Here is a 17,850-nt window from a genome sequence, read left to right on the forward strand (position 1 = left end):
TATTTTAAATTCTAGAATGACTGATGAGGTTGGGTGTTTTCACATTTTTCCACTAGTATTTCTTCTAGGAATTGTATGTAATTTTTTTTTCACTGTAAACACACCAATATTTACTGTTCTATTATCAAAAGCTCCAGTTAGAGGAAACAATCTAGTTAGACAAGTCCAGAAATTGCTCTTCATAATCAGATATTCCTAATGAATGTATCAGGTGACTTTTATAATGATTTCATTCATTTATTAAAGTTCATCTAAGATTTTTTTAAAGATTTATTTATTTATTTATTTTATTAGTTCTCTATTCAGCAAATACAGGCAGTTTGGTACCATTATTAGGCTCATCCGTGGCCTACCCCTTCCCAATGGCTCCTCCTTGTTGAGGTATATAGGTCGTGCATTGTGGAGTTAGCCCACGGCTATTGGTACGATAAATGTCTCTGCATATCATGACCCAACATGTGGCTCTGACATTCTTTCCGCCCCTCTCTTCTGCAAAATTTCCCTGAGCCATGTGGGTTCATTTTTGGTCTGCTTCAGTGATGAGGTGTTGGGGGCCTCTGGGTCTCTGGCTCTCTGATTTTGTAGGAGTTGATTTTTCTCTGTGTTGGTCTCCTTCACCCTTGCGCTGGTATCCGGTTCATCAGGAAAACAGCAGCCTTGCTTGTTTTGCCAATTTTCCTTAGTTTCAGTCTTTTTAGATTTGACTGGAGCCAGGAATGGTGGTACATCCCTTCAATCCCAGCATTTGGGAGATGGAAGTAGGAGTATCAGCAAGAGTTGGAGATCACCCTGAGCATCTATAGTGAATTCCAGGTCAGCCTGGGCCAGACAGAGACCCCACCACAAAAAATTTTTAAAAATTAAAAAGATTTTATTGGGGGGCTGGAAAGATTACTCAGTAATTAAAGTGTTTACATGAAAATCCTGATGGCCAGGGTTTGATTCCCCAATACCATGGAAAGCCAGATGCGCAAAATGACACATGTATCTCAGGCTCATTCAAGTGGCAAAAGACCCTCTCCCTCTCTATTTCCCTCTCTCTTTCTCTCTCTCCCTCTCCCTCCTTCTTTTTATGCTCTCAAAAAAATACTTTTTTTAAAAAAAGATCTGATTGGACTTCCACTAAACCAACAAATTCTTTAAATTGCAAAGTCCATTTACCCAGAAAAATTTCCATTTTCTTAAGTTTCTTTTTATAGTCCAGTGTAAAATGCTAGTCTTTTCTTCATGCCAAACTCTTTCTAAAGAAAATTCCTTTATGCACGTTATATGTGAAAGCCTATTGTCACTGGAAAGCTTTTCAATTTTTGTCTTTGTAGTTATTGGCAGTGTTTTGGAAAGCTATTCATTTTTAAGTGCGTATTTTATAACAAAAGGGTAATCAAAATTCTGGATTTGGGGCAGCTTTCTAGATACAATCAAATTGTCTATAAATATAACTATTCTGTCATTTCCAGTACTTATGTGTTATTTATGTGGTACTTTGTTGCTGACTATAATTGTAAGAGTGAAGTACAATTTTAAGACTTAATATAATCACTAGAATTAAGAATGATAGTGACTGCCCCCTCCTGTGGAGTATTTTCTACAGCACTCTCTTCTAAAACGCAGTGCAGATGCTGTGGTAGTCTGTGTTATCCCCACCAGGTACCTTTAGGAGGATACTTTTTCATCTGGATAGCCTAGTTCAAGAGGTGGAAACATTTTCACAAAAAAGATAGCTCAGCACATAAGACTGCTTCTACCACAAGCATGAAGGACTAGGAGGGCTGTTGTTAATCTCCAGCACCCTTTCTAACAGCCAGGTGAGGCCGCACGTGCCTGTAACCCTGGTCCTGTGGGAATCAGAGCAAGGAGAATTGCTGGGGCTCATTGGCTATTCAGTCTGGCCAAAAACAACCAACAAAAACACCAGTGCCTCCATGATGAGGATGAGGTGCCGTCTCAGGAAGAGAACATAGAGGAATGATAGGCAAGGCCTCCTCTGGCACCCACATGCATGTGCACATCTGAACACATATGCAAACACGTATACACATACATCACACCGCACATACCAAAAATAAAATTACACACACACAGACACACACACACACACACACAAACACACATGCCAAAAATAAAATTGAAGTGAAATTTAAAGAGCATGTCTACACTGGGTTTAAAGCCCTTGAGTCCCCATTTGATGATGAACAGCTGAGGAAACTGGAGATGCTTATTCTGGAGAAGAGATTGGTTAGAACATGTTAGGACAACGTCATACAAACAAAGGCTAGACAGGCCACAAAATGTTCCCACAAAGAGCATCTAGAAGTAAGCCACATGGAGACTTACTTTTGACCAACTATAAATGATTTTAGTTAAAAGCCAAGAAACAGAGCTGGGGGGTGTAACTCTGTTGGTAGAATGCTTGCCTAGCATGCATGAGGCCCTGCCTTTGAGCCCCAGCCCCACATAAACCAGACATGGTGGTCTATGACTGCAACGTCAACAATCAGGAAGCTGAAGACAAGTTCACCCTCAGCTACACAGAAAGTTCAAGGCCACACGGGGCTACATGAGGTCCTGTCTCAGAAAAATATGTCAAGTAACAAACTTTGGAATATAGAGATTCTCTCACAATAGAAGTATTAAAAACTGGGCTGGATAGATGGTTTAGTGGTTAAGGCACTTTCCAACAAAGGCTAAGGACCCTGGTTCAATTCCCCAGTACCCACATAAGCCAGATGCACAAGGTGGTGCATGCATCTGGAGTTCGTTTGCAGTAGCTAGAGGCCCTAGCATATCAATTCTCTAGCTCTCTCTCTCTCTCCCTCTTGCTCTCTCTCTCTCTCTCTTTCTCTCTCAAATAAATAAATAAAATATTTAAAAATAAATATTTAAAACTGGCATCATGATCCATTACAGAGGACCAGAGTTGAGCATCCAGTAAATTCTGTGATCCATTTCTGTACTCTCTAAATTGTCTGGCATGTAGGTCTCCATAGAAATTCATTTAAATTAAAAGAAATATAGCATACAAAAAGCCTTGTGATTTTCATAGACTGACTTTTTAATACATATTTTCAAAATTTCAAGCATATAAAATAAAAGGTTTGTTTGGGTAAAATAAGAATAACACTTTCCATTCACTATTGATAGCCTACCTATTAGGATGGGCAGAAAACATCAATATTCATAGAAAATAGAAGAAAGTAGATATGCAGGAAAAATAATATCCATGGAAAGTTTTATAATCAATTCTACCTATTGAAGAGGATGCCTCTGTTTAAACATTAATTGAATTTCCAATACTGCTATCATAGCATATGTTATTTAAGATTGGACTTTTCATTCCTAACAAAAGAAAGCTCTTTAGGAAGTAGGTAATAAAAGCTGTAACTGTTGCATGTCTATCTCATACAAGATTAATGTTCACTCTGTATCTTCTTACATCCCCCAAATATTCTTGGAAAACCTTTGCCCAAGAAAATATCCTTAAACCAAATAACTAAAATGCTTCCATAGTAGAACCTGCTGAGAATTATTTATTACTTCTTTGGCATATTGTGAGGGATCTACATATAACTACCAATATTATATTTAAATAATAACCTTGCAGTTCACAGGCCCTTGTGGTTAATATCCTCCTTCCTTAATCAACGGGTGTAAAAATTAGCAAGCCCCATCTTAAAGGGAAGAACTGTGGCATATTTCAGGTAAAGGTGTAAGTCATGCCTCAGTTTTGGTGTATATGTGGCAGTTGGAGAGCCTGTAAAAACCTGATTCCAGAGGCAGTGGGGAACAGACGGCATGGCCCTTGCGCTGGCGCCCTCGTGGTGGAAACAGGACGCTCTGCCCTTTCCTGTGAAGTTCTGTAATATTCTTTTCTTCTCAAACACAAAGCGATATTCTTTGACTGCTGACTGATATGAAATGAAAGGTAGGAAAGTACGGTTCTGAAACACAAAACCCAAGATGAATAAGTCATGGAGATCTTTCACCTCCCTGGACAGCCCAACCCACCAGCTGATGACAGACGGCACAGGGAAGCATGCACAACGTGACTCGGGAGTAGCATATATTGTTCGTGGAAAGGAGGAATAGCTTACACATTCGGCTCATGAGCAAAAGCTGGTCTGTCATTCCCAGGGCAATGGAAGCTAACACCCAGCTCATGAGGATTATCCAGGAAATGCGGGCAGAGATCAACAAACTGGAAAGAGAGAATAGTGCCCTCCGAGTGAAGCTGGCATCGGTGAGTCAGCCAGCCCCTGGATCAGGGGGACAATCAGATGGAAGAAAAGAAGCAGTGCGTGGATCATCCCCACCAGCCCTTCACGGGGCCACTTCCACTGATTCCACACCAGCTGGGCAGGAACACCAAGGTACCAAGCATGTATTGTTCCTCTGGGTTTGCTCTGTCCTTGAAAATACCTCCCAAATGATAGGTTTATTATGATTATCATATAACTGCATCATTTGGCATTACTATAATGAGTTTCAGCCTCTTCATCCTAGTAGACTAACTTTGAATTCTTAAACAAAAAAAATGTATTTAGCATCTCCAAGCCACATATTTAACAACAAGGAAATGACTTATGGAACTAGCAGGAAAGATAAGAACAGGTCTGTGAAAATTAGCCACAACCCAGCACAATGTATTTTTCCCACTTTGACTTCAACCATGTAAATGCTGCATTAAAGAATAGTGAGTGGGGCTGGAGAGATTGCTTAGTGGTTAAGCATTTGCCTGCAAATCCTAAGGAACCTGGTTCGAGGCTCAATTCCCCAGGACCCATGTAAGCCTGATGCACTTGATGGCACATGCGTCCGGAGTTCATTTGCAGTGGCTAGTTGCCCTGGATCTCGGCTCTCCCATTCTCCCTCTATCTTTCTCTCTCTCACCCCCTCAAATAAATAGAAATAAAAATCTTAAAATGTTTCTATAAAAAGAGTCATGAGTGAATATATGTCAGTTGGCAGACTCACCCATGAAGCTGCAAATGATTGGTTACCCAGACACTAAACTCCATACTATTTTTTAAAATCCTCTTTAATCTTCATTTTCTCTACGAGGAAGTACCAGAGTACCTGTCTTGTATGTTGATGAGTATCACTTGCAATGACGTGGATTTTAGACAGTCTGGCACCTGGCCCCACAGAACAAATGGCAGATGTCAACCTGACCTTGTCCAATAGAGCGTCCTTGTCTGGCGTGAGTGTGTGTTTCACATAACTCAAACTCCTAGCCAGATTGAAGACTTCGAGGTACAAGGTCAATGCTTAATATATTACCGCAAAAGCCACATCTTTCATCTTCCACAGGCACGACGTTCGACTCCGAAGATTACGTAAAAGGTCACAACCAGCAGAGCAAGAAGCCGCTCTGCGCTGAGTCTCAGTGCTCGCTGGCAACAACATTCCAATAGCGTTGGCCTGCCTAGCTCACAGCTCACAGCTCCGAAAGTCATCTGCCAGAGGCTTCGGGCAGAGCCCTAGGAAGGTTCTGAGCAGCTTTACAATGGGACAGGTCACATTTGCCAGTTGGGCCTCTCTGTTAGAGATGCCTCTCTCTAGTGATGGGATCCTATATTTCAATGCTGAAAACATGCTCCTACCTAGATCTGAGTGGCTCTGTCTACTGACATCAAAATTCAGAAGAGTAGCCTCTATTAGTCCTCCTGATTGAGAGAAAGCCAAGGCACACACATTTGTCATATATCCGTACTCCAGAGTTTGCTGTACGTCCACAGTCGGGGCTGAATAATTTTTTACTTAGATCTGAGTGTTGCGGCGTGATTGGCATCTTCTCTGTTGTCTAAGAACTCATTGTTACCATGCCCACACTTACACCTAGTTGCCATTACAAAATCTGTATCTGACCAAGAATGGTGACATTTTTAAGTAATACAGGTACTCAGGAGGCTGAGGCAGAAAAATCATGAGTTCACAACTAACCTGGGCTGCACACTGAGTTCATGACCAGGCTGATCTATGGAGTAAGGCCCTGTCTCAAAATGAAAAAAATGAAACAAAAAATGTCTTCAGACCTGGAGAGATGGCATAGCGTTAAGGCACTTGCCTGAGAAACCTAAGGATCCATGTTCTACTCTCCAGAACCCACATTAGCCACAAATGCCCGATGGTGAGGCAAGCACAAGGTGGCACATACCCATTAGGTGAAGCAAGCAACGGGAGTTCCATTTCAGTGGCTGAGGCCTGGTGGGCCAATTCCCTCTCTCTCTCTCTCTCTCTCTCTCTCTCTCTCCCTGTCTCACTCTCACTGTCTCTAAAATTAAAAAAGAAAGAAAGAAATCAAAGCTGGGTTTGGTGGACCATGCCTTTAATCCCAGCACTGGAGAGGAAGAGGTAGGAGAGTCACTGTGAGTTTGAGGCCACCCTGAGAATACAGAGTGAATTCCAGGTCAGCCTGGGCTAGAGTGAGACCCTACCTCAAAAAGCCAGAAAAATAAAAAATAAAAATAAATAAATAAAAAATGTCTCCAGACATTGCAAAATTCTGGTTGGAAGAACCTCTCATTTGCCACCACAAGCCACTGATTTGCTCCAGAGGTAGAAGGTACTCCTTCACATCAACTTCTGTGCTTCTCATTCTAGTCGCAAAGTAAGCTGCGTCCTCATGCCTCTGGTAGTCTAAGAGAAGTGTTATCTATCCCACCTTGTCCTCTAAACTCTCTGGATCGGAGCATCACCACCTTGGAGAAGGCTGGAATGCGGTCAAAAGCTAAATGCAGGTGGTAAAACCATTTTTCATCCTACAAATAATTTCAATGAGAATGTGAGCATTAGAGCCGGGCATGGTGCCACTTCAGTCCCCGCGCTCAGGAGCGGAAGTAGGGTGGCAGCCGTGGGGTTGAGGCCACCCAGAGACTTCCAGGTCAGCCTGGACTAGAACAATACCCTTCCTCAAAAAAAAGGGGGACAGACATGGTGGCACACCCTTTAATCCCAGCAACTGGGAGGCAGAGGTAGGAGAATTGCCATGAGTTCAAGGCTACCCTGACACTACATAGTGAATTCCAGGTCAGCCTGGGCTATAGTGAGACCCTACCTCAAAAAAAGAAAGAAAGAAAGACAGAAAGAAAGAGAGAGAGAGAGAGAGAGAGAGACAGGAAAGGAAAGGAAAGGAAAGGAAAGGAAAGGAAAGGAAAGGAAAGGAAAGGAAAGGAAAGGAAAGGAAAGGAAAGGAAAGGAAAGGAAAGGAAAGGAAAGGAAAGGAAAGGAAAGGAAAGGAAAAAGAAAAAGAAATAAATGAATATTAGCATTAAGTTTAAAAAGGCTAATTGAAAATGTGTGGTGGGGCTGTAGAAATGGCTTAGCAGTTAAGGTGTTTGCCTGCAAAGCCAAAGGACCTAGATTGGACTGCCCAGTACCCATGTAAGCCAAATGCACAAGGGCACATGCATCTGGAGTTCGTTTGTAGTGGCTAGAGACCCTGCTGTGTGCTCTCTCTCTCTTTCTCCCTCTCTCTCTCTCCCCTCCCTCTACCCTCTTTCCTCTCTCCTCTCTCTTTGCTTGCAAATAAATAAATAAAATTTTAAGAAAAGAAAATAAAACGTGTGATGATATTTGGGAACTCTTGCTTAGTTGCACCAATAAAACACAAAGGAATCTGAATTAAATTTGGGCTTGAGAGGTCAGTTGTTTCTTTAAATGATATTTATTTAGTTTTACATTAAATATGTTTTGCAATAAAAAGTGATTTTAGTAGAAAGAATATTGCCCTTAGCACCCATATAACTGGTTCAGAGTCTCAGTGTTTTTTAACTATTATTTGTTTTTATTTATTTATTTGACAGAGAAAGAGAGAGGGACAGAGAGAATGGGCATGCCAGGGCCTCCATCCACTGCAAACGAACTCCAGATGCTCGTGCCACCTTGTGCATCTGGCTTACGTGGGTCCTGGGGAATCAAACCTGGCTCGTTTGGCTTTGCAGGCAAGTGCCTTAACCACTAAGCAATCCCTCCAGCCCAAGTCTCAGTTTTGTAGCAATTTCTCAGTGCAGAGCAGATTATAGCAAATTGTTGATCTTAACATCTCATGTAAAAAAAAAAAATCAATGGATTGTATCCTGCTGCCTTGTTGAAAGTGTTTATAATATCTAAGTTTTCTGGAGTCTTGTAGGTTCTTTTAACTTTAAGATCATATCATCTGCCATGTGAGTAATTTGACTTCTTTCTAATAGGAATAAAAATATGTCATTTCTTTTAAGAAAGTGGATGGAACTGGAGATCATCATGTTAAGAAAAATAAGCATGACTCAATAAAAACAAATATAAGATATTTTCTCTAATTGGAATCTTGATTTGAAAAAATTATGACAGGTAAGCCAGGCATGGTGGTGCACGCCTTTAATCCCAGCACTCAGGAGGCAGAGGTAGGAGGATAGCCATGAGTTCAAGGTCACCCTGAGACTACAGAGTTAATTCCAGGTCAGCCTGGACCAGAGTGAGACCCTACCTCAAAAAATATATATATATATCACAGGAAAGCAGAAAGGGGACTACTTGGGAAGAGGAAGAAGATGATCACTCAGGGCCCAGGAGAGGACAATGGAGGAGTGATGAATCTGACTGAAGTACAAGATACACAGGCAGAAAAAGTCATAATGAATCCTATTGCAGTTGCCTAATAGATAAGGCCTCTGAGCACCATTGTTTCATACAGTGAGTATACACTTTCGAAAAGCTAACAACAAAATCAGTGGGTTGGACCAGATGTCTTCCAAAGCTTCATCCAATAATAAAATTCTTTGATTTTTTAATGAATTTCCATAAATTCAAGGCTGCATTTTCCAGAGATCTTTGAAATTGTACCAAATGTCCTGAGAAGCAGTACCAAATATCTCTTCCCTCATCTTGATAAGTAAATAAAGGATAATTTGTGAACCAGGAAAATGAAGAAGAGTTAACTGCAAATTTCTTCTATTGGATTTCCTATGATTCAGGATGAAGAGATTATTTCCAGTTCTTTTAAACAGACACTTTTCTGCTGGTCCACTATCATAAATCAGTTGTTCCATAATATTATATATTACAGCCTAAGGAAGTGTCTAAAGATAATTATGAATCGTACTTGCAGGTAATCATTTCAGATAAATTTAAATAAACACAATTGTCCTCAGACTTGTCTAAAATTGCATCTTGTGCTCTTCCAAACTATAGGAAGCAAGGCAACCCCCACTATTAGCAATGGCATAACAATTTTGTGTCTGCTGTCTGTAGAGCTAATCTAAATAACTGTGGTTCTGATATTCTCAAAACAAAAATATACTGCATAGCATTGTTTAAAATTTCATGTCTATTAGTGACAAAAGTATAACAAGAAATAGTAAGGACTCAAAATGTGTCTAGAATTAAGTGAAAATGTCACAGTTAGGACAGTGTTAGAGATGGGATTCAGACTAACCAAGAACCCTTAAATAAATCTCTTTGAGTCAAAGGTCTTGGTTTTACAAGAAACAGAAAGGATTTGGTTTACTGCAAGAAAGGAGTTTATTGGGAAACCTTTTGGACAGCAGTTACAGTAGAAGGAATGAAGGCCACAAATCTACTTCTCACCCCAGACGAGCTGTCCACATACGGCGTCTTTGTCTCCTTCCACGTGCCTCCGCTGCTCTCCTAGCTGCTACTGCCTCTCGCTAATGGCTCCAAGGAAAGCCGAGACCCAGAGCCATGGGGAGGTCAGCGAGTGTGGGGGAGCCATTCTTCCAGTGCTGAGAATGAGGACGTCATCAAAGCTGCTGACATCTTTAAAAGTTTGATGCTATTCCCAAATTTTTATTTTTTTTCTTTACTTAAAATTTGTTTATTAACATAAAAAGAACTGGATTTCACTATGATGTTTTTTATTCCTTTCTTCCATCTACCCTTTCACCCACTGACTTAACCGTCTTTCTACTTTCATACCACATGTTTCCTTTTGTCTTTTCCACGCTGTTCATCGCCTCTTGTTCCCCTCTCTTTTTCTGCTAGGGAAAAGGTAAGTCTTATTAACTTGTGGAAGCATAAACTGGTACAGTCATTATGGAAATCAGTGTGGAAGTATTTCAAAAAGCTAAGCCTAGGCATGCACTCAAAGGACCCTATATGTTACCATGGAGATACTCGCACTGCCGGGCTCACTGCTGTTCTTTACATAACAACAGGAAATGGAATCAACCGAAAGATCCCCCAAATGATGACTGGATAATGAAAATATGGTACATATACACAGTGGAGTTTTACTCAGCTACAAAAAAAAAAAAAAGAAGAAAATGAAGCTATGAAATTTGTAGAAGAATGGATAAAATTGGAAAGACTTTTACTGAGATACCAAAACCCAGAAAGACAAAAACCACATGTTTTCTATATCATATGTGGATCCTAACCCATTATGCTTGATAATGTAGATAACGGGATGTAATCCATACTATGGGCTATGATTCAAGACAGAATTCCATGAGAGGGGAACAATAGTGTTATTCCAACTTTAAGGCCTTGTTTAATCATCTGTTTATATCTGTGTCCCTGTTCCTTTTATTTTTAAAATAAATACTTATTATTGCAATTGCTTGTATTTATGGAGTACAAGGTGATGACTCCATATATACAAACATAATAATTAATCAGGATAGTTAGTAGTTGCATGGTCTTATATATTTAGATCTTTGATCAACACATAATAGTTGTACATATTCATGGGGCATAGTATGACATTCCAAGTCATGTCTATTAGATGTGCTCATCAAATTAGAGCAATTAACATTTCTACCTCTTCATCAGTTCTTTGCATTTGGGACCTTCAAACCTTCAGAACTTTCTACTTAAGCATAAAATATATAGAACTGTATAATGAATATATATATGATATAGAATATATGCTAGCCTAAAATATATAATTTTTATATATGTTATGTTCTCAGAAGAATCTTTTTAAATCACACAATTAAATAACTTCCATACTTCCTCTCTCATATGTCTCTATCCTTTGCCCAACTTACATTTTCCTTCTTAGAACGTACTATTATTACAATTATGTCATATATTATTTACTTATAATGTGTAATTTTGTAAACTGTTAGCTCAATGCAGGCAAAAACTTCATCCTGTTCACTCCCACATCCACACTCTCTTAAAGAAGTTTCTGACACATGGTCGTTAAAACTCATTATACCTATCAATGAAAAAAATGTCCTTTAGTCAAAAATAATGGTTTTGCTCAGTTAGACTTGATAAAATACAATCCACATGATTTTTCATTTGTGTCACAAAGCACAGAATATTTTTAGGTTAACTTGCATTATGTGTCACCTCCTATACAGATAATGTCATGATTGTTAGACGCTATTCCACTTCTTCGTCAGTCCATTCACTTGCTGCAAAGGACCCCTGGGAAGCTAGGAACAGAGATCCAGGTGGTGGAATTCTAGAAGCTCCGGGAGCAGTTACATCACTGGCATGTTCATCAACTAAAAAACAAGGCAATGAAGAAAAGATGTTGGCAGCAAACTCTCCCCGCGGCAATAATTCCAGCCAAAGAGAAAGTGATCTTGGTTGTAGGTAATGTTTGTTTACTGTGCCCCTCGTTAGCGAACAGGAGCTAAAGGTCATGGCGACAGTCCCCTAGATAAACAAGGATGTGTCCAGTGGAGGAAACAAATGGCACATTGTACCAAAATAATTTCCATCTTATTAATGTCCATTTTGGTAATTTAAAGAATTTACTTTACTTGAGGTAAAATAGCACCTTCCAACAAGGGCCTTAGCAGAAAACATTAATGACTACACTCTGAGCTAGGCACCAATAATAAAGACTGAGAATGATACAGACTCTCACTTAATGATAGAGTCACACAGACAAAATGACTGCCCAATGGTGTGTCTCTGGGAGAAGGCACAATCAATTTCAGTACCGTTTCAGAGAGAGAAAGCTTCCTGTGGAGGCGGGTGCCACCAAGGACTCTGGAGAAGTTTTGTGAAAAGGATTCTTTATTCAACCTCAAAAGGCCAAGAGACAAAGAGAAGCAAGCCTGTCTCCAAAATACAAGAGTCAGTATTTTAGAAGTGCATTGTTATGGCTTAATATATGAAGTGTTCTCATGTCATATGCTTGAGCTGAGTGAGGAAACTATTTGGAAAGCTAGCTGGAGGAAGGTGGCCAGGGCAGGTCCTTTGGTGTGCATTATCTCTATCCCCTTCCTGAAAGAGCTGTGGATTCCTGTGTGATGTGATGTGACCACCTGTCCTCTGTCATGCTCTAGCCACCAACATGCTCCACCCAAGCACATGGGGCCAAGCAACTGTAGTTGAATCTTCTGAAACTGGATCAAAATTAATTATTCTGCCAGGCGTAGTGGTGCACACCTTTAATCCCAGCACACAGAAGCTGAGGTAGGAGGATCTCTGAGTTTGAGGCCAGCCCGAGACTACATAGTAAATTCCAGATCAGCCTGGACTAGAGTGAGACCTGACCTTGAAAAACCAAAAAAAAAAAAAAATTATTATTCTCTTCAGTTGTTTCTGTCAGGTGTTTGAGTTCCAGCTACAAAAAGAAAGTATCATGTAGTTGGGAGCAGCCTGAGGGTGAGAGAAAGTGGAGAACACAGGTGAGGGATAGCGTGGGGTCTTCGGGAGGAGGCATGGCCAGTGCTCCCTGTCTGGGCAGATTCAAAGCCTTCTCATAGCAACACTATCTAGTCTCCAACATAATGTAAGTGGCCTGTTGTGCCAGAGCCGAGCTTCCTCGGCCACACCCGGCCTCCTCCCTTCCAGGCCCAGTGAAGCTCTGACTGCTAGTATCTCCCCGCATCTGCCTTATAAGACGGCAGCAGGAAAACGAAGAAAAGAGCCTCAAGTTTCATGACCAGCTTATCACAGGCAAGAAAAAGTGGAAAAGTAGGATCGTTGAAAGAATACATGAGTCATCTAATTTCAGTGATGGCAGGAAATCAAATCAAGGAATAACCACAGGCCTGAAGGAATTCTCATAAGTATTGGAAAGAGCGCAGGCTTCCCACAGGATGTGGGAGGCAGAGGCTGAGCCACTTTGATTTAGATTTCAAAGGACAGAATGAAAATTCTGTGTCACTTGTAGAAAGTTCCATTGTAGGAGAAGAGGTATAATCTGAGTCATAAAGGGTGGCTGGATTTAGTCAGACAAAGAAAAGTGAAAATGTCACACCAAGTACAACAACAAAGACATGAAGACAAAGGCATCAAGGGTTTGGGAGAAACTTTAAATAGGGAAGAGAACGAGGATGGAGAAGTGCACCGGGTCCTGAATCATAAATGGCCCCTAAGGAAATGCGAGGGAGCACCAACTTTCTCCTGTAACTTCTAGAAATCTAGTTTTAAAATGTCTCGGATTTTTTTTAAGATACCAAAATATACAACAATGTTATAAACGTTAGCATGCTCATCTATAAGTGTGCGTGTGTGTGTGTGTGTGTGTGTGTGTGTGTGTGTGTATGCATGCATGCATGTGGAGGTCAAAGGACACTCGCAAGGTGGTGGTCTTCACCTTTCACTTTGCTTGAGGCAGGGTCTATTTTATTGTTGTTTACCACTGCGAAGGCCAGATTAGCTGACCTATGAACCCAGGTTCAACTCCCCAGGACCCACATAAGCCAGATGCCCATGGTGGCGCATGTGTCTGGAGTTTGTTTGCAGTGGCTAGAGGCTCTGGCATGCCCATTCTCTCTCTTCCTCTCTTTCCCTCTCTCTCTCTTTCTATCTATTTATCTCTCTTCTCTCAAATAAATAAATAAAATATTTGTTTAAAGCGGGGAGAGGCTAGAGTAACAAGCCTTGTGGAAAAGCTGGGTACCGTGGCCAAACCTGTCTGGCCACATAGGAGGGCCTGTGAGCCTGATGATAACGGAGAGGAGAGCCACTCCAGGCCCAATGGAGGCAATTTGACTGGTGTGTTTAGGAAAGGTAAGGAGCCCAGCATGGGAGTGAGACAGCCAGGACTAAAAGCCCAGGATGGCCTTTGCTCCATTTCCAAGGACTCTGCATTTATTCTAGTGCACAATCCATTCTTTTCATTAAAAAAGAAAATAAAAGATCATATCAGAAGCCCTATTATGGGAAGATTATAAGAGAATAATACCAAAAAAAAAAAAAAAAAAAAAAAAAAAGGTCAGGCTTAAGCCTAAAAGGTAATCTAGGCAGAGGGTGAGCTTTCCTCAGCCAAGGATAGTAACAGCGCATGTGGTTTCTGGATGTGTTTCAAAGGTGAAGGCAGGAAGGTGTGTGGACAGGTCAGACACAGGACATGGAAACAAGAAGTGTGCACCGACAATTGAATCACCATGGCCACACATGTTCCAAGAAGGAAGAAGAAGGAAAGGCAGAAAGGCGCGTGCGCACACACCACACACACATACATATATTCATACATATGTAATTTAGTTTACATATAAATCTAAGCTTAACATTTGTTGTAAAATTTAAAAGTATACAATTTGCAAATTATAAAGTATAAAATAAAAAAACATAAAAATAAAAAGTATGTAACAAAAAAATAGATTGAAAAACATAAAACAAAGGAAATAAAGAAAAATCCTCCATAATTCCCATACTTTAACGACACTACTTACACTTTAACAGATGCCTTTTGTCTATATATTTTGAAATTAAACAGTGCATATATCATAATATTTTATACTTTGTACTTAATAAGACCTGCAGAGTTAACTGGGAATCATAATACTATTAGTCTTTCCATTTTAATTTATATTCTTTCCTATGGTAGTTTTGGAAACTAGCCAATGTTTATACAGCATTATTTTTCTGAGCAAGATGTTTTCCAACTTACAAGTTACCAACTAATAAACCATGTACATCATTTTGAATTTATTTCTTTTTTTTGAAGGATAATTATTATTTATTTAGGAAATTATAAAACCAAGGGAAGGAAGCCAGGCATAATGGAACATGCCTTTAATTCCAGCACTCGGGAGGCAGAGGTAGGAGGATCATTGTGAGTTCAAGGCCACCCTGAGACTACATAGTGAATTCCAGGTCAGTCTAGACTAGAGTACATTTTGAATTTAGAAGTTAGTTAAATTTTTTGAAAGACTGATCCAAGTGCAAGGTTGTATTAAAGGAAGAAAGTCCATATTGGTTCAAAATCAACATCTACATTGGCATAAACCCACTAGTCACAAACAACTTTTTAGTAGAAGTTGAGTACATCTCAGAAGGCAGAGGTAAGTGGATTGCCATGAGCTCAATGCCACCTGACACTAATTCCAGGTCAGCCTGTACTATAGTGAGACCCTACCTCAAATAAAACAAAGAAAGGAAGGAAAGAAGGAAGGAAGGAAGGAAGGAAGGAAGAAAGGAAGGAAGGAAGGAAGGAAGGAAGGAAAGAAAGAAGGAAGGAAGGAAGAGATTGAGTACATATATTTTTAGTTCTGTCTTTTGTGCTTTCAGGAATTAGCAATGAAGTGACAAGTCAGTGCATTATTCATTCACCTTCTAATAACTTGTAAAGAATTCCACAAAGATGAATAGAGACCCAATTTTTGTATTTGGACTTTGAATCATATCAGCCACTATAGTTAATTTACTTGTCACATTTTCTGTTTAAACCACAGATTTTTTTCCAGAATAATGTCTATATCAATGTATCCAAAAACCAAAGTTTTCCAAAAACTAGAGTTCAGATTTCACTTTTTCTTTGAGCTTAGCATATAAATTCAATTTTTCTTCCTGTGCTTAAGGAACAAATATCTCAAGTTGTTAACAAGATTAAGAAAAAGATAAAAGTAGCACTACTGTTTTACAAAGTTTACTGATTGGAAAAACTAGACTTTGGGGGCTGGAGAAATAGCTTAGTGGTTAAGGCGCTTGCCTGCAAAGCCAAAGGACCTCAGTTTGATTCCCCAGGACCCACGTAAGCCAGATGCACAAGGTGGTGCATGGATCATCAAATGAATTTAAAAATAAAATAAAATAAAAGTAAACTAGACTTTTCTAGATCGATGCGGTTAAGAGAGTAGTTAAAACCCTAACTTTATCACTTTGAAACAATGTGGCCTTGGGAAGAATTATTAATGTCTCATGTGCCATAATTTACCCTTTGGTACAAAGAGAACTACAGAAGCAGTTACCTCACAGTGTCTGTGAAGAACAGTAAACTTCTTGAGTGAATGCTCACTAATAGGCAATGGTTGTCATTGCTTTATCGTTCTATCATATGGAAGCACTGCTCTGACGCCTTCCCAAGGGAAGGTATAGATGTGTTTTCTAAGAGACATTCTAGGAAGTTATGGCCTTTTCTACCAGAGAACAACATTGGGGAAAGGGCCATCATCTCAAATAGTGCTCTGCAGACTTATTTTTAAAAGCAATTTCTCTTGGATAAGCAATTTCTCTTCAATAATTCTATATTACACCAGAAAGTAAAAGAGAGCTAGGGATGTTTCAGTGGTTAAAGGTACTTACTTGCAAAGTCTCCCAAATACATGTATTTGGAGTTTGTTTGAAATTGCAAGAGGCCCTGGAACACTCATTCTCTGTCTCTGTTGTCTCTCCCTCTTTCTCCTCTTTCTTAAATAAATAAAAATGCTTGCTTATTTATTTATTTATTTGAGAGACACAGAAGGAGACAGAGAGAATGGGCATGCCAGGGCCTCAAGCCACTGTTAACAAACTCCAAACACCTGCACCATCTTGTGCATTTTGTTTACGTGGGTCCTGGGGAATCAAACCTAGGTTCTTTGGTTTTGCAGGCAAGTGCCCTAACCGCCCCATAAAAATATTATTAAAGAAGAAAGTGAAAGAGAAGGGAGCAAAATGAATGGATATGATCCTTCAAGGGTCTCCAGCCATTGTTTTTCCCCTTTGCTCCCATTGGGATTCACACACATTGGATATTAGTGACTCAAACTCAAATGTTGGAGAATGATTTGCTGTTTTATACATGCTTCATTATGTCTGCTATATTTAAACTAAAGTGATTTATTGGAGGACTCCTTGCCTCAGACAGTGTGATACTCAACTTTAAATCAAACTAATAATCAATTCTCCAATGTCCAGGTCTTTCTTCAATAACTTTAGCTTTTATCAGCTTGATTTATTGGGCTTAATTTTAAAAGGCCAATGCCAGGCTGGAGAGATGGTTTATCAGTGAAGGCATTTGTCTCTGAAGCCCAAAGGACCCAGGTTGGATTCCCCAGGACCCACATAAGCTTGATGCATGAGGTGGCACATGCATCAGGAGTTTGTTTGCAGTGGCCAGAGGCCCTGTCATGCCCATTCTCTCTATCTGCCTCTCCTCGTTCCCTTTCTCTCTCTCTCTCCCCCTTGGTCAAATAAATAAATAAATATTTTTAAAGGCAAATATGCATTTTTAGATTATTACTGAGTGACTAAAATAGTGTATAAATAGTAAAATAGTACATTAAAATGAACTTTTGACATTGTAGGCAGTATTTGTGACTGGGAGAAACAGTCAGTGTTATATATTAAGGCTCACTAAAATGTCTTATCTTTCTTCCCCTTAATTTGCACTACATAGGGACAAGATAAAGACAGTAAGTTTCCAATTATCCAGAGACATGCCTTCATTGTCTAACAATTCAGCTTCTTTGAAATTCTCACCAAATCAGACCACAAACCAGCCGAGCACCGCTGCGGAAAAGGATGTCTGAGGTGGTGGGATGTTTGCGCTCCCAGGAGTCGCCACGGTCTGGCTGGGCACCGGCCTTCCAGAAATGAATCTGCCAAGACGTCCTGCAAGACCCACAGGCGGCTCAGGTCCAAGCAACAGATTTGTTCAGTCGAGGAATGGGAGGAACTCCTTTTTGTTGTTGCTGAATTGTGAGGACTGACCCATGAAGTGTGCAACAAGAGAGC

At 40.1% G+C, this 17,850-nt stretch overlaps 1 protein-coding gene across 1 annotated transcript; it reads left to right on the forward strand.

The window, feature by feature from the left end:
• The first annotated feature begins 4,135 nt into the window (after window positions 1–4,135).
• Window positions 4,136–17,645, forward strand: LOC123460101 (putative coiled-coil domain-containing protein 195). The gene is made up of 3 exons (XM_045147373.1): window positions 4,136–4,367; window positions 11,307–11,544; window positions 17,513–17,645. The coding sequence occupies exons 1-3, from the start codon at window positions 4,136–4,138 to the stop codon at window positions 17,643–17,645; spliced, it is 603 nt and encodes a 200-aa protein (XP_045003308.1).
• Window positions 17,646–17,850: the final 205 nt, after the last annotated feature.

This window comes from Jaculus jaculus, chromosome 4, assembly GCF_020740685.1.
Source record: "Jaculus jaculus isolate mJacJac1 chromosome 4, mJacJac1.mat.Y.cur, whole genome shotgun sequence".
NCBI classification, from domain to species: Eukaryota; Metazoa; Chordata; class Mammalia; order Rodentia; family Dipodidae; genus Jaculus; species Jaculus jaculus.

Bases quoted from the DNA above. Each gene is read 5' to 3' on its own strand.
- LOC123460101 (XM_045147373.1), top strand. From the start codon at position 4,136: ATGGAAGCTAACACCCAGCTCATGAGGATTATCCAGGAAATGCGGGCA. The intron at 4,368-11,306 runs GTACCAAGCATG...CCTCCTATACAG, and splicing joins AGCTGGGCAGGAACACCAAG to ATAATGTCATGATTGTTAGA. The intron at 11,545-17,512 runs GTAATGTTTGTT...TGCACTACATAG, and splicing joins GAAAGTGATCTTGGTTGTAG to GGACAAGATAAAGACAGTAA.